At 36.6% G+C, this 26,363-nt stretch overlaps 1 protein-coding gene across 9 annotated transcripts in view; it reads left to right on the top strand.

Moving 5' to 3' along the window:
• NT5C2 (5'-nucleotidase, cytosolic II) overlaps positions 1–26,363 on the top strand; it is a 149,336-nt gene that overhangs the window by 119,525 nt on the left and 3,448 nt on the right. For 4 of the 9 annotated variants that reach the window (XM_061403316.1, XM_061403315.1, XM_061403320.1 and 1 more), the window contains 12 exons: positions 13,103–13,220; positions 14,512–14,607; positions 14,951–14,974; positions 18,520–18,611; positions 18,745–18,802; positions 19,821–19,914; positions 20,509–20,562; positions 22,471–22,554; positions 23,558–23,599; positions 24,784–24,891; positions 25,156–25,222; positions 25,897–26,067. In XM_061403316.1, the coding sequence (XP_061259300.1) occupies positions 13,103–13,220; positions 14,512–14,607; positions 14,951–14,974; positions 18,520–18,611; positions 18,745–18,802; positions 19,821–19,914; positions 20,509–20,562; positions 22,471–22,554; positions 23,558–23,599; positions 24,784–24,891; positions 25,156–25,222; positions 25,897–26,067 (1,008 nt within the window). Of the gene's footprint in view, positions 1–9,258; positions 9,320–13,102; positions 13,221–14,511; positions 14,608–14,950; positions 14,975–18,519; positions 18,612–18,744; positions 18,803–19,019; positions 19,109–19,820; positions 19,915–20,508; positions 20,563–22,470; positions 22,555–23,557; positions 23,600–24,783; positions 24,892–25,155; positions 25,223–25,896; positions 26,068–26,363 lie in introns of those variants that run through there. The other 5 variants (XM_061403319.1, XM_061403318.1, XM_061403317.1 and 2 more) reach the window with 3 other exon arrangements.

Below are 26,363 nucleotides of genomic sequence, written 5' to 3'. Positions count from 1 at the left end.
CCTTTCAGGCATAGTAGATGCTCTCTTATCTTGTTTTATTGTTACTAGAGTTGACTCAACTCACTTGACATTTAAATGAACATTTTTTGCATGGTGTATTTGCTTGGACTAAAGTCAGGGGCACTCAGATCATGTTTCTGTCAGCAATTGTGTATTCTTACCAAGCTTATTGGCATTATAAGAATTTAAAGGGGTGAGGAAAAGAATTCTAAAGTAAGAAGTATTATATAGTACTGGTGGACTGTCCCTGAAGACATCTCAAACAAGGTAGAGCACATTTTCCCTCCCTTTGTTTAAATTGTGGTAAAATATTCATAACTGCTGTTTTTTCATTTCTAATCATGTGATTGAGTGGCATTAAATACATCCACAGTGTTGTGCAACCTTCACTACTATCCATTTCCAGAACTTTTTCATCATCCCAAACAGAAATTCTGTACCCATTGTGAAAGTCACTCAGTTGTGTCTGACTCTTTGCGACCCCATGGACTAGTCCATGGGATTCTCCAGGCTAGAATACTGGAGTGGATAGCCTTTCCCTTCTCCAGGGGATCTTCCCAACCCAGGGATCGAATCCAGGTCTCCCCCATTGCAGGTGGATTCTTTACCAGCTGAGCCACAAGGGAAGCCCAAGAAAACTGGAGTGGGTAGCTTATCTCTTCTCCAGTGCATCTTCCCAACCCAGGAATTGAATCAGGGTCTCCTGCATTGCAGGTGGATTCTTTATGAACTGAGCTATCAGGGAAGCCCTGTACCCATTAGGCAATAATTTTTCATTCCCTCCTCCCTTCAAGCCCTATAACCTCTAATTTACTTTCTGTATCTGTGAACTTACCTATTCTAGATATTTAATATAAATAGTAGAGTCATAGAATATTTGTCTTTTTATGTCTGGCTTATATCTCCTAGCATAATGTTTTCAAATTTCATCCATGTTTTATCATATCTCAGATTTTCGTTCCTTTTTGAGGCTGAATAGTGTTACTTTATTTTTATATACCACATTTGTTATCCACTATCTGTCAGTGGATACTTTGATTGCTTCCACCTTTGGCATCTGTGACTAATGCGGCTATGAGCAGTGGTGTACAAGGATCTGCTTAAGTCCTTGCCTTCAGTTATTCTCAGTCTATACCCTGGGATGGAATTGCCGAATCATATGGTAATTCTATGTATAACTTTTGGGGAAACTGCCACACTATTTTTCACAGTGATTGCACCATTCTACATTGCCATCAGCCGTGCAAGAGGGTTCCAGTTTCTCTGCATCCTTACCAAAACCTATTGTTTTCAAGTTTCTATTGTTTTTATTTTGATAATAGCTCTCTTAATGGGTGTGAGTTGGTATCCCGGTGTGCTTTTAATATGCATTTTCCTAATGATTGGTAATGTTGAGCATCTTTCATGTGCTTATTGGCCATTTATTTGTATACCTTATTTGGAGAACTATCTAGAGTTCTTTGTCCGATTTTTAAATGGGTTGTTTGTTTTGTGGTTGAGTTGTAGGAGCTGTTTAAATATTCTGGATGTTAATCCCTTTGCCGGGTATATGATCTGCAAATGTTGTCTCTCATTCTGTGTGTTGTTTTTTCACTCTCTTGAGAGTGTCTTTTGAAACAGAAAGTTTTTAATTTTGGTGAAGATTAACTTACCTGTTTTTTCTTCTGTTGCCTGTGACTTTGCTGCTTTCACATCCAAAAATCATTGCCAAATACAATATAATGAAAACGTCCTAAATGTTTTATATTTTTAGCTCTTAACATTTAGATCTTTGATCCATTTTGAGTTAATTTTTTGTGTGTGGTATAAGGTAAGGGTCCAACTTCATTCTTTCACATGTGGACATCTAGTTTTAACACCATTGAAGACTGCTGTTTCCTCGCTAAATGGACTTAACATTCTTGTCAGTCATTTGACCATATTTGCAGGGAGAGCACTTTTTTAAAAAGTGAAGCATATGACAGTGTAAACTTGTCTGTGCTTCAGCACCTCTCCTTAAAGAAGGATGAGGTTCTTTGCAACAGTGCTGAATGAAATTAATATGAAACATCAGCTGAGTTGAACTTAATTGTGGATAGGTATAAACTGGATGAATCTGAAGTTCTTAGTGTGACAACAGGGTCTCTTAAAGAGACCTGAAAAAAAAAAGTTTTATTTTTATAAACCAGGGATGTAGTTTGATAAGTAAAGTGCATTCATTTCTCCCCTGATAAATTTTTTTTTCTCAAAAGAACTTTTGAAGGTGGTTTTCTGTTCCTTGTTTCTTCTGAAACAGTAGAAAAGGGGGATAAACTGAGTGAATAGAGAAACTAGGGTAGCAGATAAAAGGAGAGAGGGAAACCTTTCTCCAAAAAGAGATGATCCCTTTCCATAAAAGAAAAAAACAAGGATGCTAGTTGATAAATTTATCAGTAAAAGTAAGTTGGAAAACACCCTCATAAAAACAAGCAAAATAAAAATCTAATTAGAATATATTATGAGGACTCAGCCCCAAAAAAGAATTGTGAAGATGAGAAGTGATAATTTAGTACTCAAGTACAATCAGTGATTTGTGTCAAAGAATAAGCTGTACTTGACAGGGCCTGTGGTTGAATCGGTTTACATAGCTGGAAGGTTTGTTATGTACAAAGCAATAACATTTACTTTTATGTAAACCCCCAGAAGAGATTTGAAGTGACTTGCAAAATTAAACACATATAAAATGGGTCAAAAGACTAATTTTTATAAAAGAATGTCCATAAGAAGATACGCTTCCAAATACATATTATCCTTCATAAAGTCACCTGATTAGAGAAAAATTACTGTAATATGGCTATTTCTTAGAATTTTAGGATTCTTTTGGAATTGTTTCCATAGCCAGTTTATAAACCCACAAGAAAATGTACTTCATTGCTTCAAGTAGTCACACCTGTTTTGCTTTTTAATATTTATTTTTTAGAATTTTTGGCTGTGCTGGGTCTTATTGCTGTGCCTGGGCTTTCTCTAGCTGCTGTGAGTGGGAGCTGTTCTCTAGTTATGGTCCATGGACTTCTCATTGCAGTGTCTTTTCTTGTTGGAAAGCGTGGGCTCCAGGCATGGAGGCTTCGGTAGTTGTGGTGCATGGGCTCAGTAGTTGTGGCGCTCAAGTTAGCTGCTGAGGCTTGTGGGATCTGCCCAGACTAGGAATCAAACCGGTGTCCCCTGCATTGCAAGGTGGATTCTTAACCACAAGACCACCAGAGAAGCTCTCCGCACCAACCTGTTTTTTTTTAACCCAGCTTGAATTTCCCTTTTAATCACTGGTTGCTCTCAATAACTGCCTCCCCACCACCTTAAATTAAATTCATCATTTGTTGATGAAAACATATCACCAGGGAGATATATATCTAGAACAATGTGCTGTCAGCTCTGAAAGTAATTTTGAAACAATTTCAGATATGTTTTGAGTAATGCATTATTGGAGTAAGTATATATTGCTGTGGAGTGGTTATTTTGAATGAGAAAAGTCTAATTTTGATGAGTAAGTTTTACTACATTTGCTTTTAAAAGGCATTATTTGGGGAAAGAATAGGGGAAAGGCATAATACAGTTTGATTGTTTTCATTTCAGGATTGTTTTGGAGATTTTTTTGGTTTTTCTTTTCTTTGGGGGTAGTTGTATTTTAGGGAGAACTACTTTGGAATAGATTCATTGGTCCTTAAGTAGAAATACTTTATTAGTTTGTTTCTTTAATTGATTTAAGCTATTCTTTTCTTAAACTGAGCTATTGTTGATGGCATCCCTAGTTTAAAATTTTTCTCACACGTTTACACTGTTTTATTTTGTTCCACCCAACATACCAGCCTATATGTTAACTCTGATTTCCTTAGAGTATTAATGCATGGTAATACTAAGCCAGTCCTATCATACTAAAAGATTAGTGCTTTTGGTAGAATGATTTTCTCATCAAGACTATAAAATTGATAACCATAGTATAGTTAAAATATTCCTGAGCAACCCTTAATTTGGAAGGGTTTTATTATAACTTACTGCTAATAAAAAGACTATTCTTCATTGGCCTCTAAAGGGAAAGGAGATTTAAACTGTAATTAAAGGATCACCTGACCTAGGTAATGGAATAATTCTGTAGGTGCATACGTATGATACTTGTGTGTGTGTTAGTCGCTTAGTCGTGTCTGACTCTTTGTGAATTTATGGACTGTAGCCCGCCAGGCTCTTCTGTCCATGGAATTCTCCAGGCAAAAATACTGGAGTGGGCTTCCATGCCCTTCTACAGGGGATCTTCCTGACCCAAGGATTGAACCCTGGTCTTCCTCTTTGTGGGCAGATTCTTTACCATTTGAGTTACCCAGGAAGCCCTTGATACTTGTGTACATTTGTGCTATTTAAATGTTCTGTTAAAGATCAGTTTAAAAAGTTTTTCATCTAATAAAAGTTAACTCAATTGGGGTAGAATAAATTAGGGAGGATAGATGAAACAAGAATACAAAATAGTGATAATTGTTAAAGCTTGGGTGACGGGTTTAAAGTAGTTCATTTAATTTTCTCTCTACTTTTATGTATGATTAAAAAATATCCTTAGTAAAGTTAAATTTAAAAATCAGGTGGAAGAAACTGGCAAAATACAGACAAAGTGACTTTATATTTAAAACAGCCTTTAAATTTAAACGTCTTTTTTAGTCTTTTTATTTCTATTTGAGAATATAATCTTTATTTGAGCTCCTCTTACTGCTTTTTTCTTAAACTTAAGAATTTCTTACACTACCTCCCTCAGGAAATGAAATACTATTTCTCCAGCTAAGCATACTTTTGAGGTGGTCTCTGTATATTAGGAAAGAATTAAAAAAGAAATACTATTTAATACTCCAGTGCATTTTCTTCTTGTGGATTACAGTTCTTTTTATTAATTGAGATATATACTCTGAAAACTATGATTTTTACATACAGATTTATATTACATGTATATTAACCTGTGTTAAGCTTATACATTACTTCTGTTATTGTTTAAAGTCGTATTCAACTCTTTTTCGACCCCGTGGACTGTAACCCACCAGGCCCTTCTGTCCATGGGATTTCCCAGGCAAGAGTATTGGAGTGGGTTGCCATTTCCTTCTCTTCCCTACCCAGGCATCAAACCTGCGTCTCCTGCATTGGTAGGTGGATTCTTTACTACTGAGCCACCAGGGAAGCCCACATTACTTTTAGGCAGCCCTTTTGTAGATAGATAGATATCAATAAAAATATATCTGTGACTACACGTCATTTCTAAGCTTTGATTGATTTCCTGTCATTTCTATATCCCAGTAGAGTTTTCACTAATTTTAGATTCATCTCTGAATTGCAGTAATATGTGGTTTGTTCCTAGATCATTCAGTTCAGCTCAATTCAGTTTGCGCAGTTATGTCCAACTCTTTGCGACCCTATGGACCAATTCCCTGGATCAGTAAGGAATTGAAAAGATTGCTTAATAAAACCCAATTTCATCTCTATATTACATAGTGTAGAAATAATTCATTTTCAGTGTCCATGATCTTTGTTTTCCATTGCCAAGCATAAAGACATTCAAATGTAAGTCAGATTTTTCTGTGTGAATAAACATCATATATTTCTAGCTGCATCAGTAAAATTACTAAAATGAATTTTTAAAAAAGTCATCACATGCCATTTTCAACATGGAGAAGTTTGTTTTTAAAGTATTCCTAACATAATAGCTCTCTTTGATTCATTATCTCTTTTCTGCTTACACATTCTCTGAATGTTTACTTTATTATAGGGATAATGACCACTGAGAATAGGACAAATGATAATAGAGTTAAGCTGTGTAGGGAAGATTTAGGTTAAACCTTATAGATAAAACCTGCTGGGTCAGGGAACTCTGAAAGTTGGTTACCTAGGCAGACCATGAGATGACTGTTTCTTTCAATCACTGGGAACATTTGTTTGATTTCACAGTCATGTGAAGGAATCAGATTCAGATAATTCCAGTTGTTAACGACATAATTGTTCAGCATTGTGGTGGGGGACCAAATCACGTGACTACAGTAAAGGTTCCTTTATTTCCTAAGTTTTTTTAATCCACCCCTCAATTTTTCCTGTGGCTTAGACGGTAAAGAACCCACCTGCAGTGCAGGAGACCTGGGTTCAATCCCTGGGTTGGAAAGATCCCCTGGAGAAGGGAATGGCTACTCACTCCAGTATTCTAGCCTCGAGAATTCCATGGACTGTATAGTCCATGGGATCGCAAAGAGTCGGACACCACTGAGCGACTTTCACTCAGTTTTTCCTGAGATGAATAGAACATTATCTAGGATATTCTGTGGTTGTTGAAGAATGAATTTATTTCCACCTGGATTTCCAGTTCATTAAGTACCTAAGTTCTATTTCTTTAAGACTCTTTGAAGAGGGGAATTCTCTGGTGGTCCAGTGATTAGGACTCTGAGCTTTCACTGCCAAGAGCCGATTCACAAGTTCAGTCCCTCATCAGGAAAGTAAGATCCCACAAGCTGTGTGGTGCAGCCAAAAAAAAAAAAAAGATGACGACTCTTTGAAGAGGACAGTTGAAACATTTCAGTTAGATGAGAGAACTTACATGAAAGTATCTGATCCAAGTGTACACTGGAGGTTGCACACCAGTGGCACATGGGCACAACTGAAACCACAGACCATAGTTTGGCTCAAATAAAGTTTATTGGTTTTCTAAATTGAGTCCATAGCTAAAAATTGGCAGATTCCAAGTGAAAATCTAGGCTGGTTGTTACCACATAAATGGCAGCATTTAACTTTCATTCCCACAGGGAAGTCAGCTATAGCTGACAGCTCCTTCACCCTTTATGCCAAGACCTACACCAGCACTTAGACCATTTTGCACATTAATTGACTTGCCTGACCCTGACAGAGGTGTTTGAAACATGTTATGTGAGTCTCAGAAAGTTTGGTAAATTTTGTAGTACCTTGAGATACTCTAAAGGAGATCAGTCCTGGGTGTCCTTTGGAAGGAATGATGCTAAAGCTGAAACTCCAGTACTTGGGCCACCTCATGCGAAGAGTTGACTCATTGGAAAAGACTCGGATGCTGGGAGGAATTGTGGGCAGGAGGAGAAGGGGAGGACAGAGGATGAGATGGCTGGATGGCATCACTGACTCGATGGACGTGAGTTTGAGTGAACTCCAGGAGTTGGTGATGGACAGGGAGGCCTGGCGTGCTGCGATTCATGGGTCCGCAAAGAGTCGGACACGACTGAGCGACTGAACTGAACTGAACTGAGGTACTGGTTATAAAAATGAATTATCCATATAAGCCTGAGTAAATCACACATATTTTTTTAAAGAAGACTTCCTGGACTGGGCTGATTGGCTCCGTTTCTGTCCTTCTGTACCTCCTTAGTCACATTGTGTTGTAGATCTTCTAAAATTCATTATAAAAATCCAATTGTGGTACACTGTGATCTCCTTCAGGCCTAAGATTATGAATTCTTTTGTTTTCTGTTCACAGCATCTAATAGCTGTATACAGTAAGCATACAGATGTCTGTTACATTCTTCTAACTTCAGGTACAGGCATTTGAGTGTGATGATCTATTCTTACTTGAGGGAAAAATTATATACTAGCTATTTCTCTCTTTTTTAAAAAAATTAACAAGCATCTTCTTTGGTTAAAGAGGGTGTTTAAAGTTATTATTTCAAAAAATGCCAGTTTTCCTGTTTTAAAATGAAAAATATAGTCTAAGTACACATTCATACTAAGCATATAGGTTCTCAGAGGGGAAAATTTGAGTTAGGTAATTTTTTTCATTTTATTTTAAAATAAATAGTCTTTTAATTTCTTAATAACTTTTTAAACAAATAAATCTTTTAATTACCATTTAATTTTGCATTGGCAATGAATTGAGATTGACAGTCTTTCAGACTCTACTTGTTCACTTACTTACATATTTAGCCATGTCGGAGTTGGTTTTATTTTGTATTACTGAAAATGTTGAATGGTACCTAGCTTTTGGATTTTAGGTACTTTAAAATTGAGGCAGTTTTTATAATTTTTCATTTTTTTTAAGATCATTTGTGATCTCATAGGTTAGAGAGAAAATTTTTGACTGTCTATGATAGCGTGTTGGGGTTTTCAGATAGTTGTGAAAAATAGAAAAGGCTCTGGTATTTGTTTATATGAGAATGGATAGATTTAATTTAAAGTTTCCTTAATGAAAATGTAAATTATTACCTTTCCTAGTTAGCTCAGAGAACCAAGTTCATGTAGCCTAAATAAAGAATGTTGATGTTGATCACATTTATAGCATAAAAGCAAATAACTGTTCTTGAGTAGTTGTGTTGGATTTTTGCTTTTCATAGTATGATTGGTAGTATTTGTTTCTCCTAGTTGTAATAGTTTTAGAAATTTTCAACATTGTATTTGGTCATTTTGCTCTTCCAATTAGTACGGTCTCCCTTTTACAAAAAATACAGAAGTTGGAGGAATCTAACCATATGTTTTCAAAAACCTAGATGTCTCTAGGGAAGATGACACCCTATAACTTAAACATAATTCATATCCTAAATTTATCAATATCTTGAAAGGATTTACATATCTTCAAGTCAGTTATTTTACTAGACTAGGTAGTTTCTTTAACTTTTAAAAAATAGAATAATATGACTCCATTTACCAATGGCAAATATCCATTCACAGAATCCAAAAAAATTTCCCTTCTGTTCCATATGTGGACATCAAGTTAGATTTTTAATAGGGGAAGTTGGTTCTTACCTGTATCAAGATTACAAATTTAGGTGCTGGAAGGGTAGAAAAGTGGGATGTTAGGTACAAGTAGACTTTGTTTAAATGAGCACTTAAAAGTGAGATGAGACTGCTCTGGTTTATTCTTGTATTGTTTATTAGACTGTTTCACCTACTGTAGTTCAATTTTAAACTGTTTACCAGTTGCATTCAGTTTTGGCATATAAACCTGAAATGTAGCAGAAAAATAAACTAAGACAACAGAAATTTATTTTTCTATTTGTCTTTTGACTTTAACATTTCAGGATCAGGCTTGTATTCTAGGCTTAGGGTATAAGAAAAGTTAAATAATGTATAATACTTAAGCTTATCTTCAATTCTCTTGTTATAGCTAATTAGATGAATTTTAGTGATGGTCAGAGGCTTCTAAATAGGAGGTAGTAACTCCTATTAATACCAATTTCCAAATGGTATCTCTCTGTTCCAGCCCATCACAACAGTTTTAAAACCAGTTTTTGTTTTTGTTTTGTTTTGTTGCTTTGTTTTGTTTTTTAACAGGAGAGCCAGTGTAACTCCTTCAAGACTGGAGTGACACACTCTGCGTCTGCGTCTGCCTCATGTGAGTTCTCATTTTGGCAGCAGCATTCTGCTAGGCTGGAACCTCTGTAGAGGTTTGCCCTTCCTTTTTTCTAAAATCTCTAAACTGTCACACAGTGTGTCTTGGTGGCAAAGGTAAAGAGTGCATGAGAGTTCCCGACTTCCCTGCAGAAAGTTTTCGGCTCATCCAAAGGGACTGTCTCCTCTAATATAGATTGTATCTTAAAATATGAACAAAATCTACTCAAAAGAGAGCCCGCAGCTTTCATCCCCACAACAGGCAGTTGATACTTTTGGAAGAACTGTTTTTCTCTCTCGCAGATTATGGAGTAAAGAATATCTTCAAATGTTCTCAGTAGCTTCAGCTCTCAAAGCTTTGGTTGTTCTCTTTATAGTCTGGTTACGTAACCTGAGAACACTGTGTGCTGCCCTGGTGCCTGAAGCAGGCCTCTTTTTTGGACTCTGGCCCTTAAAATAACCTCTTCCTTTGTCTCTGGATATTGGGTAAATTAGGATAGGCCTGAGGACCTTCTTGAAGAAGAAATAAGCAATGCATGTATAAGGCTGTGTTTACGCCTGAAGCTATTGGCTGTGTTTTGGAAAGTCAAGTTATAAGAACTGAGTTTGAAGCTGTGCATCATTTACTTGCCAGTTTTGCCAGAGGAATTGAAATTAGAGCCTTTGCAGCTGTGGAGAGGCATATAGAGCTCTAAGGCTGAGGTGATACACATGGTTACCCACAGATGTCAAGGCTGGCTTTGAAGTGCCTGGTTGACTGAAAAAGGAATTTTGCTTTTCATTTATTTATTCATTTGAGGCATGATGGTACTATGTAGGCTTCAAGAGTAGTAATTTTTGCCACCAGGTCAGAACAGATTGTAATTATCCTCTGGGGACACTTAGAACCAAACATCTGGATTTCATGCTCTGTGCAGCTGCAGTTCTGCTTCTCCAGCCCTGGTTGTAGTGTATAGTTCTCTAGCAGATGATTTAATGACCCGGGAATTCGTATTACTGAAATGATTATCCAGGAAGCTTATGAGAAAATGTCAATAGCTTGTAGGTCTTACTGATTAACATAGAGCTTAGTGAAATAGATAGTGTTGTCAGAGTGGAACTTGGACTCTCTTTGCTAAATCCATTCCCATCTGTGAGTAGAACAGTTTTTTTTTTTGGACTAGTTGGAAGAAACTGGAGGGAGAGTAGTGTGTTTCAACACCCAAGCCTAAACTTCCATGGCCTGCGCAGTCTAGAAATTCATTTTTAACAGTGGCACTATATGCCACCATGAAAAGCTTTGGATGAGACTCAGGAAAACCTAAATTCTGGCTTCAGCTGATGTTTGTACTTGTCATGCAACTTTAAAAGCAATTGGGGAAAACACAGTGTATTTTTTGGAAGCATCCTAAACTCATTGAGAGAAAGGAAATTTGAAGTATTTACTTTAGTAGGTGGAATTTCTAGACAATCATTTGGAAGTTCTGCCTGGAATAAACACAAACGTGACAGGAGTATAGTGTTTAGTTTCTGCTATTCTGTTCATTATGGTGGCAAAATGGGAAATTGTGTTCTCTAGCCTCCCACATTTTTTTTCAGTAGAAATTCTCAATAAATTGATTTGGGTTTCAGTCCAAATTGCCTCATAGAAATAGATTTTAATGAATATTACTTATTCATCACTTCTCTAACTAAGGAAAATTGTTCATTTAGAGGTAATCAGTGGGGATGATTAACTTTTGTTTCTGTCTCTCATTCTTAAGGTATATCCAGCAAATTATCTTTATGAAAATTTAATAATTGAAAGCATTTTATATGGGCCAAATCCTATGAGAATAAGTGTCAGTGGATTATCCAAATGACTTTGCTATTCAGGAATTTTGTTCCATTAAATAAAATGTTGTTTGAAGTAAGTGGGGCTTTGATAGGATTGAGAAGTAATCTTTGTTTTGTGAAAATTTTGTTAAAATGAAATTTACTTTCAGTTGAGGCGGAAGCACGAGGGGTGAGATTTTATTTTATATTCTCAAAATAATTCCAATTGACATCAATGGATACCATGCTTTCCTAGTTTTTATGATAATACACCAGCTCTGGTTCTGCTTGCATGTATATATACATAGCACTTCCTTTACAACAGTGTGCATCTTCGATGCCTGAGGATTTAAAAAGTTTTTTGTGGGAGGGATGGGTGAGGATGGCGCTGGAATTGAGAGGAGGAGAAAAATACAGCCAGTTTTGAAAATGTTAGCCAGAGTTAGCATTAGCATGAAATCATCATTCCACAGAAGAAATGACAGCTTCTTTTGGCATTTTTCTGGTGAGCTGAGGCTTAAGCATCTCCTAAAGGACCTTAAAATTTGTAGGCTTTTTAATATGACAAATGTTTATTGAAAGCTCACCTTGTTTTTAAAAATTTCAATTTAAAAAGGATAGATAAATATATTAACATATTGCAAGTTTTAAAGGTATAGAAGAAGGTACACAGAAGTCTTCTTTCCTCTCCTCTTAGCTGCTCAGCTCCCTTCTGGAGGCAACCAGTATTACCATTTTATGTATTTCCGGAAATATTCTAAAGGATTGTTTTCGGAAAGGGAAAGTTGAATCATACTCATTAAAATATTAGCTCTAACTTGGATAGGCAGACTAATTACAGTGAAGAGTCCATTTGAGCCATAGGCTATATGTTAATTGTAGATAGAAGAACTATAGTAATAGCTTCATTGTTATAAGACATAAGAATAGGATGTTTGGGGAGCTTTTTGGGCCTAATTTGGCAGTTAGCAAGATCACAGGTGTTTTTTATTTTTAAATTTTTAAAATGGCTTACCTGCTCCTAGAAAACTGATGGAAGAATGTCTACCTACATCTTTTATTTTGGAAGAAAGCTGTTTAAAGGAGCAACATTTTCTTTATACTGAACTGTGATGATTCTGAAAAGGTTTTTCATTATAGAAAACTTCAGACATACATTATATTTGAGAGAAACTCCCATATTCCTATTTTACTTCACCTATAAAAAACTCATTGTTCTCTAGCAGATAAGGAGTGTATATATATAACATTAATATATATTTTTATATATATGTGCACATATTCATTCTTCCATAATCAGGTCTCATAAAATGAGTTATAATTCTTCAATGTCTGATTCCCAATTCATATTCAGACATCCCTGTCTTAGACATATCTTTTTTGGTTGTCTTAGCACTAATAATTTGTAAAATGCAATTTTGATGGCTATGACATTGTTAGGACTGATAAAGAAAACACGTAAGTCCTAACAAATAGAATTATGCTGGTTGGAGTTTAAGGCAACTCCTAAAACAGATAGTAATTCTAAAAATAGACTAGTCTTTTTTAAAAAATATAGTTTCAAAGGATTCCTATACCAGTCATGTACATCAGTGAGGACTTCAACTTATATAGACCTCTCTATCTAGTTTTATATTAATTACATTCCCATGGTTAATACCACAGCTGTGCATATTACGTTCCCCGCCCCCCACCTTTAGATTGTGGGCATAAGAGAATAAAAAGGAAAAAATGATTGGATTAGGTTTCCTAAGAATGAAAAAACCTGAAATGCCGATAATTCATCTTGTTGCTGCTTCTCCTATCATAACATGACCTGTTTCCACGGACTAACAGTTCTGCGATTACTTGGGGCAGTACAAAACATGGAGTTTGAAGGAAAAGAAGAAAAATGGCAAATTAGTAGGAGAGAGGAATTGGGAAAGTAGAAATTCGCTCGTTTGCCTTCCATTTTAATTGGCTGTGTTTTAATGAGAACCTCCTCTTTGTGCAGTGTACAAGTCCCCGGAGTATGAGTCCCTTGGCTTTGAGCTTACTGTGGAGAGATTAGTTTCTATTGGCTATCCTCAGGAACTTCTCAGCTTTGCATATGACTCTACATTCCCTACCAGGTAATTTTTCAAGATTATTTTTGGATTAAAACCCATCATTTTGTCCCCCAAATTAATAATTCCAAATGTGTCCCTAACCAATGCCATCCCCCGGACAAACAAACAAAAAGATGCAACAAAACATCAAAAGGTCTTTGGGACTTTTTGGTTGGTTTTCTGAAATTACCATGAACCTTTTATGTACACCATATCTTTTGTGTTCCTGATTGGAACTTTGAACTTAGTTCATTGCTGTTAAAGAAGGTCCATTTATGAGAAGGGCCTCCCTGGTGGCTCAGTGGTAAAGAATCCGCCTGCCAATGCGGAAGACTCAGGTACCATCCCTGGGTTGGGAACATCCCCTGTAGAAGGAAATGGCAATCCACTCAAGTATTCTTGCCTGGAAAATCTCATGAGCCCAGGAGCCTGGTGGGCTGCAGTCCATGGGGTTGCGAAAGAGTTGGACTCAATGTAGTAACTAAATAACAACAACAAATTTATGAGAAGAGGGATTATTAAAACTGATGGTCAGTAATTGCAGATGCTCCTCCCTTACGCTGTTGGAGTTTTGCTAATATATTTTGTTTTGCTAATAGCATGTTTTACTAATATATTTAACTTGGTAATCAGGAGCCTTATTGGCAGTTTGCATTCTGGATTTGATAAGAAAGATTTGAGGTTAAACTGAGGCTTATTTTGAGATGCCGTCATATATGTCCCATGTGTGCTTAGGTGCTTAGTCGTGTCTGACTCTTTGCAACCCCGTGGACTGTAGCCCGCCAGGCTCACAGCATTTCTCACAAAAGTCCTGGGGCGAGATACGACGGACTGGACAGGTGGGCTTGGGAAGGATTCTTCACTTCTCACCGGGCAGCGGAACGCACTTCCGTCCGAGGGGAACCGCAGGCCACCTCAGGCGGTGCGAGAAATGTCTAATAGAGGGAAATAGAAGCCAGCTCAGTTGTCCAAGGGAATAAAAAGAAGCTCTGTTTTAGAGCAGAACCAGCTGTATTCAGAGAAATTATTGTTTACACCTTGTTTGATTAAGCTCTCTCACACAAAACAGTTGTGATTATTCATCTGGACAGAGTTAAGTATTTGTTAGTTGCTCTGGGATTCGTTATTAAGATTTTATTCACTTACTTTACCCTCTAGGGTTGTATTTTTGGGTACATACTTGAGCCACCATAAAACTTGAATAAGATAAAGGTTGGTTTGGTTTATTTATCATATAAAGATAATGAGTAAATATTACATTAGATCATTGCCTTTATTACTTTGTATGATTGGTGATATCTTCATTTTCACATAGGGGACTAGTATTTGATACACTGTATGGAAATCTTTTGAAAGTTGATGCCTATGGAAACCTCTTGGTCTGTGCACATGGATTTAACTTCATAAGGGGGTGAGTACAAAGAACCTTTAACCTCTTTCTAGTGTTTTTTTTTTTTTTTTTTCTCTAGTGTTTTTATAGTCAAACAATATGAAGATGACATTATCTTCCCCAGTATAATATACTTTCTTATTTCCTCATTATTAAAGAGCAATTCCTTTACATAAGAATACTTATTTTTTTGACAGCTAGGACCCAAACTGATGTATAAATATAGTTACATTTTGTTTAAATTAAGTGCCTTCTAAAATTATATAGCATCCAACAAAGCTAATCTTGAAACTTGCCCAAAAAATTGTAGTGGCTTTGACTTATTTGAAATTCTAAGATTTTTATTTTCTCCTTTTTAATACAGTTCTCAGGTAGCTGCTCAAAAGAGGTATGTACATAAAGTGCTTTAAAAAATTTAAAACTACAGCAATGTAAATGAGTAAGATTTTTAATAGCTAATACATTAATTTTTAAATTCTAATATATACCTTCAGGTATTTGATCATGTGGTTAAATTTTTTAAACATGGGGTTAAAATGAATACAGAGTGGTACTATTTGAAACAAATAAGGATAAGTTTTATTTTCATAATTAGCATATTTCCACTATTCTTACTAATTTGGACTCTCCACCCTAGTAATAAACAGCAGATAAAATTTAGTGTCTAGTGTCGTTTGTGAAACATCTCAAATTTTTTCTTTGAAAATCACAATACCCCAGTTTGACAATTTCTGTAATTGTGGCTTTACAGTTATACATTTTCTCTACTATTATACCACTTAATTTACCATTGACACTATTAGGGTCAGAACAACTCTTAAAACCAATATGGGTTAAGTATCAGTCTATTATTTATTTTCAATAGCAAAGTAGTAAAAACCACACAGTCTACACTGAAATTTGTTAAATAAACAATGTCTTTTTGGTAAATACTTTTTTGTGATACGAGACACTAACTGAAACTGTGCCAGAGTCTCCTTTAAATCTGAGGTAACCATTATGCCCTGTTTGGAATTGAATCATCCGTTAAGTCTTCAGCTGGCATTATACAGGCTCAGTGATTTCCAGGTATACACTATGAGAACAGTATGAAATAAACACCCTACTTTGACACATCTGATTAGACCAGTAGTTATATCTACCTTTCTTTCACCATTTCTCTCTGAGGGATTTGTTCAAGTTCATGAATATCAAAAGGCAGGATTTAGAAGGTGAAGTGACTGCAGATAGTACTAGAAACCCAGACTCTTTTATGTATGGATATTGTCACTATAATGCAGAATCCCAATGATGATGAACCAAGGTTCTATTTATGAATTCCTGAAGAGGGATTTTTGTGTTATTGGGTGGGAGATAGAGAAGAAAAGAAAGAGAAGCAGTTCCATATGTTAGAATTACAATTAGATTTACTAACTCAAGATCTACAGACCTTTCTTCCCCCCAGAGAAGCCAATAAAATTTTCTTTGGAAATGTATTTAATATTGCTTCAGAAATAAATCATTTATGAGTTACATGCAGAATCATTCAAACAGTACTTAGCACTGTACAGTCTTTAGAAAGCCCATGGAGAAGGCCAGAATGAAGATGGAGGGAAGCGGAGATAATTATTGAAATACAGTGGTAAACAAAGTTGGAAGAAAAATTATGGCTCCACCAAACATCACCTTACATGCCTTGCCTGTGAGTTGGAACCTCTTTTCAGGCAATAGTAAAATAAAGGCTTTTAAAGTTTTAGGTTAGGATAATGTTGAGGTCAAATCTTTATTCTGTGGGTCACAGATAGTTAGCAATACTGAACTCTGTTTTCTTCCTAACTCTAAGTCTAGCATCCCTTCTTTTATAATATATTACCTCTCCGTGAGTCAGTTTTCCTTTTAAAGGTATACTAGCATAACTTGACACTTAAACAAAATGTAATTGCTAACTGTATTTATAAGTCAGTTTGGGTTCTAATTGCCTAATGATTAAGTTTCCTATGTAAAGGAATTACTCTTAAATGATGAAGGGAATAGGGAAAGATATTTAAGAGGACAATGTCATCTTACCTAACCTAACTGAGGAAAGTATATCATTACTATTCCTTTCTGCTTTAATTTTCATTACAGAAAATCTTGGAAGGCTAGAAGATACGATATTCCACAAAGTTATTCTTCATTGGGAACTCTTACTTCAGAATGCTGACTAGGACAGGGAACCAATGTGATTTTATATTCCTAAGTAGAGTGTATGACATTTGTAGTTAACAAACATTACCTAAGTTATCCTGAGTATGAAATTTAAATTTGATGTCCTTTATTTAAATTGGTTAATCTTCATATATTCATTGTGAGGACTGTGCATTTTTATATTTGCGTTTTTCTCCTTTTTGTTTTCTCTGTAATAATTAGTACTATCCCCTTCCTCTTCTTGCAGTGTTTTATTTCACTCTTCAAGGTTCTCATGCATCTTTAACAATTTCTGTTTGTTTCACTGGCTTTTTCTTTTAAACTCTGAATGTTCGCTGTGGCCCTCGACACAGTCTTCTCTTTTTTCTCTACACTCAGGTGGCCTCTTCTGCTCTAATAGTCTACCTGACTGCACCTGTTAACCTGTGTGTAGATGATCACAGCAACCTCTCAAATTTGAATCTCTGTTTTAAGTTCTTGACCTTTGTTTCTAATTGCCTATAAAAATGTTTACTTCCAGATTAACATATCCAAAATAAAACTCCTCTTGTATTTTATCTAGTTTTTATGTTTCAGTTAATGTTACCACCACCCTCTCAGAGACACCTTAGTGTAAGAATTATCATCTTTGGCCCTGTGTCCCTCGTCTACCACATCTGTTCAGTTGCCTGTTCTTTGTACCTTGGCAGTCCCTCTTGAGTAATTCTTCTCTTTAGTTTCCTTTGCACCCACTCTAGGATGTGCCCATGCCGCTCATGCTTTCAGCTGGCCTCCTGCAGGAACCCCTAACTGGTTTCCCAGGCCTCTGTGTCTGTGTCAGTTAGTTCTTCAGTTCAGCCGCTCAGTCATGTGCGACTTTTTGCAACCCCATGGACTGGGGTTAGTTCTTGCTGTATAATAAATGACTTCAAAACTTAGTGGCTTAAACTAGTAGCCATTTGATTTAGGTCAAAATTCTGAATGGCCTCATGCACATGTCTGACAGTGAGCAGCCTGTTGGCAGGGGCACCTCATTTCTGCATGGGGCCTTTGATTCTCCAGCAGGAGTACACTGGCTCTAATGCACAAGTGTTTTCCAAGTCTTCTTGGATCCCGTTTTCTGTTACTCAAGCCTGTATTCAAGGATAGAGAGAGAGACTGTGCCTCTTAATTGGAGAAACTGCAAAGTCACACTACTAAGGGATAGGAAAGATTTGTAGCCGTTTTTTGCAACACATCACATTTCTTTTTCCATTTTATCCTAATACTCCTACTAATTTAATACTTTTATAATTTAGCTCAGGTGAAAAATGTATAAAAACAATAGCATGATTGCCTCAATTCATCTTTCTAGCTTTATTTTTCTGTTCCCCTTTCTCTACTTGAATCTGACTAGTTTCTGGATTGGGCTGTTTAGGTTTTAAGGATCAGCTCATATGCCATGACTTTCATGGATTCTTCCTAGGTTTTCCTCTCTGCATTCCGTTTTCTCTACCCATTAAGTTGAAATGGTCTGTCTCCCCTTCCTCTTTTTTCTCATAGCTCTTTGCACCTTTCTTGCGGCAGTTCTGTTTTGGACCTGTACAATTGTCTGTGTGTGTGACTCCCTCCCTTAGCCAGACTGAGAATGTTTTAGGGGCTGAAACAGTGAGTGAGCCTCTTCATTTTCAGAGTTTCCCATGTGTTTTATTTGGAACCCCACCTTGCATATAGCCACCAAAATATTTGAATTAATTTTTGAATGAGTTATATTATTTTTGAATGTCAGTTAATTTTTTTTTCTTTCAGACCAGAAACTAGAGAGCAGTATCCAAATAAATTTATTCAACGAGATGACACTGAAAGATTTTACATTCTGAACACACTATTCAACCTACCAGGTAGATTCATTCTATGCTTACATATACTGATGTCTCCCCTTCTTTCCATGATCATTTGTCTTTGCTCAAGGGAGATAAACAGATTTTAATTATCTCACTTATAGCTTATGAATATCTATTCTTCATTTTTCAGAGACCTACCTGTTGGCCTGCCTAGTAGATTTTTTTACTAATTGTCCCAGATATACCAGGTATGTGTGTACTATAATTTTCTTTTTCCAATTGATTTTTTAAAATTAATGTACAGGGTTTTAGAGAACTGGCCATTGTAGGTCTTTTCTGCTTTTCTGAAGTGAATTTAGTGCTAGTGAGAGATGCTACATTGCCAGCCTGAGAGATGGGACAGCACCAGCAGCTCCATGCAGGCTCTCACCTCCCACACGGCCCTCTCCTTGCCAGTGTGCTGCAGCCATGTTTGGAAGGGACCACTTCTGATTGGCTTCTCCTGGGAATGAAGACGGCCAGCAGAGGTGCTAATTGTGACAACTGAGTGGGAGGTTTGTGTGATGATTATCTGTCCAAGCAGAATTGCACTAAAACCCCCCAACTCATTTCACAGCAGCTACCCAGGAGCCATTCAGGGGTAGTAATTTCGTTTCATTCCCAGGCCCAGCAATATTTGATTGAGGAAGATACTATTTATCCTCCCTGAAGTAAAAATGTGCTTAAGTCTTGAAAAAGATTTCCTTTCCTTTCTAGGGGGAATTGTAAGTTTGGCCATATGTGCCAGAGTTTGCTAACTTCTTATCCTCTTTAGGCCTTACCCACTTCAAGGCACTACATTTGGTTGAGCACTAAGTCACTAAGATATATAAAAAATAGACAATACCTTAGTACCTAGAAACAGTGTCAAAAAAGTCAGGGTGGAGAGAACCTAAATTACCAATTTTAATTTGTTTCTTTGATGGGAACCTGTTTCTTACAAGTGATGAATAAAACAACCTGTTATTTTTGGAACACTAGCCTTTTAGCCTCCATCATACTCTTCTACCATTTTGTATCTGTTCACAGTTACTATATTCCATTGAACACTATAGTCATCTCTGATGGTCAGAATGGATTTTCATTAGGGAGTGATTATTTTCTGAATTAGCCACACAGCCTTTATTATGTGACAAAGGAACCTTTGGGTCCCCTGGGCAGTGTTTGGTATTCCCTTTATTTACCCTCCTTTGGATTCCCTGTCATGTTCTTTTCATCTTTCTGTAGCTGTGAAACAGGATTTAAAGATGGGGACCTCTTCATGTCTTACCGGAGTATGTTCCAGGATGTAAGAGACGCAGTTGACTGGGTTCATTACAAGGTACCTAGGAGCTGCTTCTTTACCTGCTTACTGCCTGGCATGTGTCTTTTATGCTCTGACATTAACTTTCCAAGTGCAAACAGAGCAGAGTTTTTCACCTGTTAAAAAGGGGGATTTGCCTCTAGTGATAGCTCTCTAGAGTACTTTTGTCCTTGTCTTTGGCTGGCTGGCTTACAGAGGTAATGCTGGTCTTTCCTCAGTGGTGGTGCTTGGCTTCTAGATCTTATTTCAGTTTGCATTTTCCAGACTTACTAGAAGAGATTTTAATGTTAGGGTTATACTTGACATATCCTTTCAGGATGATTATGGTCCATTTGTTTTTTCCAAATACCTCCCGCTTGGCTGATAACATTAACTGATTAATAATATGTTTACATTTATTATAAATTGTGCTGAATTAAATATGAAATTCCTTTTGATTTATATTTTAAATACACTTTGGAGGCAGAGTTGCAGCAAATCACATCTGCCATTTTAATTTTAGAAATATTTAAGAAGTGCATTTAAGCTAATAGTAGACACAGTTTTTATAATAAACTTAAAAATTGATTTTGTTCTTTTCTTGCTTGCTTTTTTTTTTCTTTCTTTCTCTAGGGTTCCCTTAAGGAAAAGACAGTTGAAAATCTTGAGAAGTATGTAGTCAAAGATGTAAGTAGTAAAGGGAAAAGTAGATCTGCATGATAGTTTCCTTTACCTATTAGGGAAATTAACAAGCTTATTTATAATGAAATGGACAAAAGAAGATATTTCTTTGTCGTGGCAGTTTAACACATGCCAAGTATAATCACCAAGTATTCTCAGGTGGAGCATGGGGTTTGTTTTTCCTATTTTTTTATTAGGAAAAGAGGACCAGTATTTCATTTATCCTTTTAGCTCGAATTATAGTAATAGCAGCTAGAGTGGTTAATGTGTACACATCACTGTGCTAAGTGTTTACATTCATTATCCCATTTAACCTTCCATAAAACCCTGAGTTAGTTTTTCTTACCTCCTGTTTCGAGATGAAGAAACTGGGGACTCAGGATTAAGTAATTTGCCCAAGTTCATACAGTTAGTAAGTAGAAAGCCAAAAGTCACACCTTAGTGTACTCTGAATCATAACCATGGCGCTAGATCATCTAAAAAAAATATACATGTGTGACTGTTATTTAAATTGTCTTTAACCTATCAACTGGGAATAATGAGGAAAGCTTTAAAATACTTCAAAAGACATTAGTGGTAAACATAATAAAAATTTTAAATGTCTATAGTTAATAGCATTGTGTCAATTTCTTAGTTTTGATCATTGTACTGGGGTTAAGATTAAGGGAAGCTGGATGACGAATACATGGGAACCCTCTGTACTATTTTTACAACTTTTCTGTTAAGTCTGAAATTATTTCAAAATAAAAAATACACAAACACACACACACAGCACTGAGATGAGATAACTTCTTCCTTTCTTACGGAGTAATAGTAGTAGATACAATTATTTCCTCAAAGTTCTTTGGTAAAGATGTCTTATTTTCAGACTTTGTACCTCCTATTTCCCATCCACTCCCACATCCATGATTGTTTCAAGAAAGAACACTGAGGGGTTCAGGAGAGGTACAAGAGGATTTGAGTGAAGGAACCTATTTACTGTGAGAGAAGGAAAGGCTGTTTTCTTTCTGGTCATATCAGGAGTCAGAATTTCTTCGTGGAGCTGCAGATGAGTCTGGGTACTTGCAAGTTGCATTATATACACATCATGCCATTTCTGCAAGGTGTTTCATAAAATGAAAGTGTACATACTGAGACCATAGCTGATGCTCTCCATAGAGTACTTAGCTGATTTTTTTAAATTGGCTTCTCCTAATCTATAACACACTAAATTCACTTACTTTAAGAGATTACAAGGTAATTTAAACTCTTTCCTGAGACAGACATAAAGAGGAAGTTAGAGTTATGTTTTTAATAGGCATATAATTATATATTTTATATATGTCTATTATATACACCATATATATTCTACATATATAATAATTCAACATGTGGTCTTCTAAATGCAAAATTCTGAAACCAACCAACTGTCCCTTAAAGAGCATCACCTGTTCCTGTTTCCGTAGACAAAAAAAAAAAAAAAAAAAGTCCGGTATCTGACCACTCCACAGTGTAGGTGAATATATATATATATTTTCACTCTCACAGGAACCATATATATATATATTTGGTGATACATTTCAGTATAAACTGTGTGTTGAATTTTGAATCTTTTCCTGGCCTAGTGATATGCCCTCTCCTGAGATGCTGGGCAGCAGCAGGGAGCCATAGCTCCTAATCAGCTAAGAGGTCACAAGGGTAAACAACTGGAACATCCATTCTGCTTTTCACTCTAAGTACAGTGTTCTAGAAGTTACAGTAGACTTTGTGTTAGATGATTTTGCCCAACTGTAGGGTAATGTATGTTCTCAGCACATTTTAGGTAGACGAGGCTCGCTGCCATGTTCAGTGTATTATCGGGACATAACCCCATCACATGCGGAAGATCTGTGTTTGTGTTTTACTGTTTCGCTCATCATCATAATTACATTTCAGGGAAAACTGCCTTTGCTTCTGAGCCGGATGAAGGAAGTAGGAAAAGTATTTCTTGCCACCAACAGTGACTATAAATATACAGATGTAAGTGCTTAATATATTTGTTTCTTTATACAAAGGAATTATTTTGGACTAAAGAACTGTGAATATAATGAAGAAGGTAGTTTATTAAGTGAGAGTAGTTTTTTGCCATTTCATTTTGAAAACAGAATGAAAAAAGCAAAAATAAATGGCACACATCATAGTGGTTCTCAAATTTTTATGAACGTTTCTTTTGACAATTTTCCCTGATTACAATTTGCTACTTAAAGGTTTTCATTTTGAGGTTATTTAAAACATTTGTGCTGATTAAAATGTCTTCTGTGTCTTCATGTGTCATTCTACAACTTGAAAAGTTACACCCTTTATTACATGTGTACATACGTTCCCTCCCTGCCGTTGGGAGCCAGACAGCAATAAATGGTAAAAAGATGTTTTGACTCTTAGCCATCAGAATTTACTACCTCTTAAAATTTTTGCCATGATTAAAGCATATAGAAAAGCTGATTTAATTCCTTAACCTTATGTTACTTTTGCTAAGCTGGTTACAAGTTCATAGTCCTAGCAAGCTTAGTGCTCGCTAACCCTCTTTATGTAAAATGCTGATTTAGAAATCTGGTGATTTGGAGTAAGTTGGCTTGATTGTCCTGGGAACAGTAGCAAGAGGGCCACAGTGTGTTATTTCCATGTGAGTCCTCAGTTTTCTGTACACCCTTATCTCAGATACCCCTTACCTCCAAATACATGTTCCGGTCCACTTGGAGAACTTGATGGGAATATGGGGATGAATCTGTATAAAAATATCTCCTAGAAGAACCCTGTGTTCTACTGAGAATGTCAGAAGGCTTGCATTTGTTTGCTGTGATGAAGCATTAATTTCTAGCTTCAACTCCCATGATTTCATAAACTTTAGAGGAAACAAGAATGTAACAAAGCTTGTATTGAAAAAGACATGTCTTATTAAAAGCTTGTGTGTGCTTTACTTAGGTGTCCTATATCTCTTGCAGAAGTAGTAAATGGATCTTATGTTGGATTTTCTTTTTTCCAGAAAATTATGACTTACCTGTTTGATTTCCCACATGGCCCCAAGGTACTCTCTGTAATATAACAGACTGTTGGTTTAGTAATAATGAATGCATTTAATATTCTGGAATATTGAACATAAGGAATTGGTCAGGAGCCATCCAGAAAACTTCATTAATATTAGAAGTAATGCAGGAGCTAGTATAATTTAAGGTTGCTAGCAATTTGAAAACTTGGTAGACAGAAATAAGAGATTCGTGTGGTATTTAGTAGGATGGGATCAGAATTTTATGCCCAGGAATTATACAGAATTGCTAAATTTGTGTGGCAAAAAGGAATTTTCAGGTTGAAGGAGATAATCTTATTAAAAGAAAGAGAAAATGTATATATTCTTAGCAACGTCTATATTCTGCTGTTAGTAATTGCTGAGATGTGTGTCAAAAGAACAGCTAACTTTGATACTTAGCAGAGAAGTCTTCTCTTCATTCCTTCTGTATGGCCATACTTAGATTTAATGAATACTAATCACAATTTAGGGGCCTTCCCTGGTGGCTCAAATGGTAAAGAATCTGCCTGCGATGCAAGAGACCCAGGTTTAGTCACTAGGTTTCTAGTCACTAGGCTTCTCTGAATAAATGTTCGTTAATGACTTTTGAGATCACCCAGAAGCACAGTATTTAGTGCTCTTTGTCTTGACCTTAAAAGATTAAAAGCCATGGTTCCAGTTCAGGATAAAGTAATGTTAATGGGCATACCTTCCACATTCGTGCTGATTAGCCTGCAGTATGAGCCAAAGACCAGTGTGTACCTGGAACCACCATTCTGAAAGCATAACCCATAAAATTTGCTAATAATAGTTCTGTGTTAGCTGTATACTTCAGTTCTGATGCTAAACTGCCTTTTTCTTAGTCCACCTCTTACATATTTGTCTTTTTGCATCTCTCCTTAGCCTCTTTGAGCCTCTTAAGCCCATTTTTAGAGTATGAGCACACTCTGTCATACATTAAATTGCTTGAAATAAATTAATAAGTAGGTGAAACAATTTAAAATCAGATTATTAGAGTCATTGTTTATATTTTCACTTTGCCTGCTCTCAAGAGGATGTGGCTTATAAGCCACAGTATGCTTTTAATAGTGGCCTTTTCTGGTTTACTTAGTGTTTATATGTTGCTTTCATCCGACTTGAGATGCAACAGTAGCGCTTTTAGATTAGGAGTGACGTTTCGGCTTTTGCTGTTTCTTCCTTATCAGCCTGGGAGCTCTCATCGGCCGTGGCAGTCCTACTTTGACCTGATCTTGGTGGACGCACGGAAACCACTGTTCTTCGGAGAAGGCACAGTACTGCGTCAGGTGGATACTGTAAGTTGAGAGGATGTCCTGTCCACGAGCGGTTATCCTTCATGTTCTTCCTTCCCCCACTCCTATTCTTCCCCCAGGAAACAGGTATTTTTAACTTACTAGCTTTATCTCCTCTTTTGAAGTTAGAGTTTTGGTCTCAATTAATACAGCTGAATAATTCAAATGAATATAATTCAAAAGTGACATTCATTTGGCAGCCTAGCCAAGGAGCATTTTTGGTGGAGATCGTGATAGCTTTACAAAATCCAATTTCTTTTCTCACAGAAAACTGGCAAGCTGAAAATTGGTACCTACACGGGCCCCTTACAGCATGGCATCGTCTACTCTGGGGGTGAGTCACGCACTTTCCTTTATGTAAGTCTGTGCTTGAATCTCACCGTGAAAGCTTTGGTGTCCTCCTGACACCATGCTACTGATGTTCTTTAGTATTCTAAAGATAGCATCTCCTGAAGGTAAACACTTCAGTCATCTACTAAAGAGTTGGGAGGATGGGTTTGAGAAGTCAGCATGTCCTAATTTGATTTTCACTAAAAGGACCAGTTTTTCCTGTCCTCCTCCTCTGCACATTAGAGGCATTTTCTCAGTGTTGGAATCATGTGGGTGGTTCCCAAGGCCTCAAGGGGGTTTTAGGAGTCCCTGCAGACATAGATGCATATTTTATTGGAATGAGAAGCAGTTGAACAAAGCCACCCTACTGGCAGACCTGTGAGGAGAAATAGTAGTGGTACTTTGGAGGGTTATGGTCCCTCAAGCTGAGACGTGGTTTTATTGCTCTTGGATTTGGGGATTGAGAGCTCTGGTCAGCACAGTGGAGCTAAAGGCCTTGTCATAGAGGCAGTAAAAAGAATGATGAAAAAAACAATGGTGAGTCTTTGTCTTAAGAAAGGTGAGCCCTTTTTCCAGTCTATTCCTCACATACTTAAAAGAATAAAATTAATCTATATACTATTTAATGGTTACGGTACTTGGAATGCTGGTTTTTATTTTCTCATTGCATTGTTTCAGGTTCATCTGATACAGTTTGTGATCTGTTGGGAGCCAAGGGCAAAGATATTTTGTATATTGGAGATCACATTTTTGGGGACATTTTAAAATCAAAGAAACGGCAAGGGTGGCGAACTTTCTTGGTGATTCCTGAACTCGCACAGGAACTGCATGTCTGGACCGATAAGAGTTGTAAGGAACCAGTATTCTTACTTTATAAGTCTCTTCTATTGCTAGTTTATATCTTGACGGCTAGCTGTGAATCAGTCCTCTTTGATGAACCATTACTTTGTATGCAGGGAGTCAGAGGAGGTCAGAGGCGGGTCCTAATATTTAAGCACCTCTTTCTCATATAGCCACATACTCCACACAGGTCCAGAATTTGGAGAGATTATCTTGTTTCCCCTTTTTCTTGAATTCTTTTAAAATACAGAATGTTACTGCTCTGAAAACTCAGCCTGCCTCAGGTAGTAACCCTGGCTCTACCA

This window comes from Bos javanicus, chromosome 26 (assembly GCF_032452875.1).
Source record: "Bos javanicus breed banteng chromosome 26, ARS-OSU_banteng_1.0, whole genome shotgun sequence".
Lineage (NCBI taxonomy): Eukaryota > Metazoa > Chordata > Mammalia > Artiodactyla > Bovidae > Bos > Bos javanicus.
Note: the sequence above shows the minus strand (reverse complement) of the source record. Positions and strands in the feature narration are given on the sequence as shown.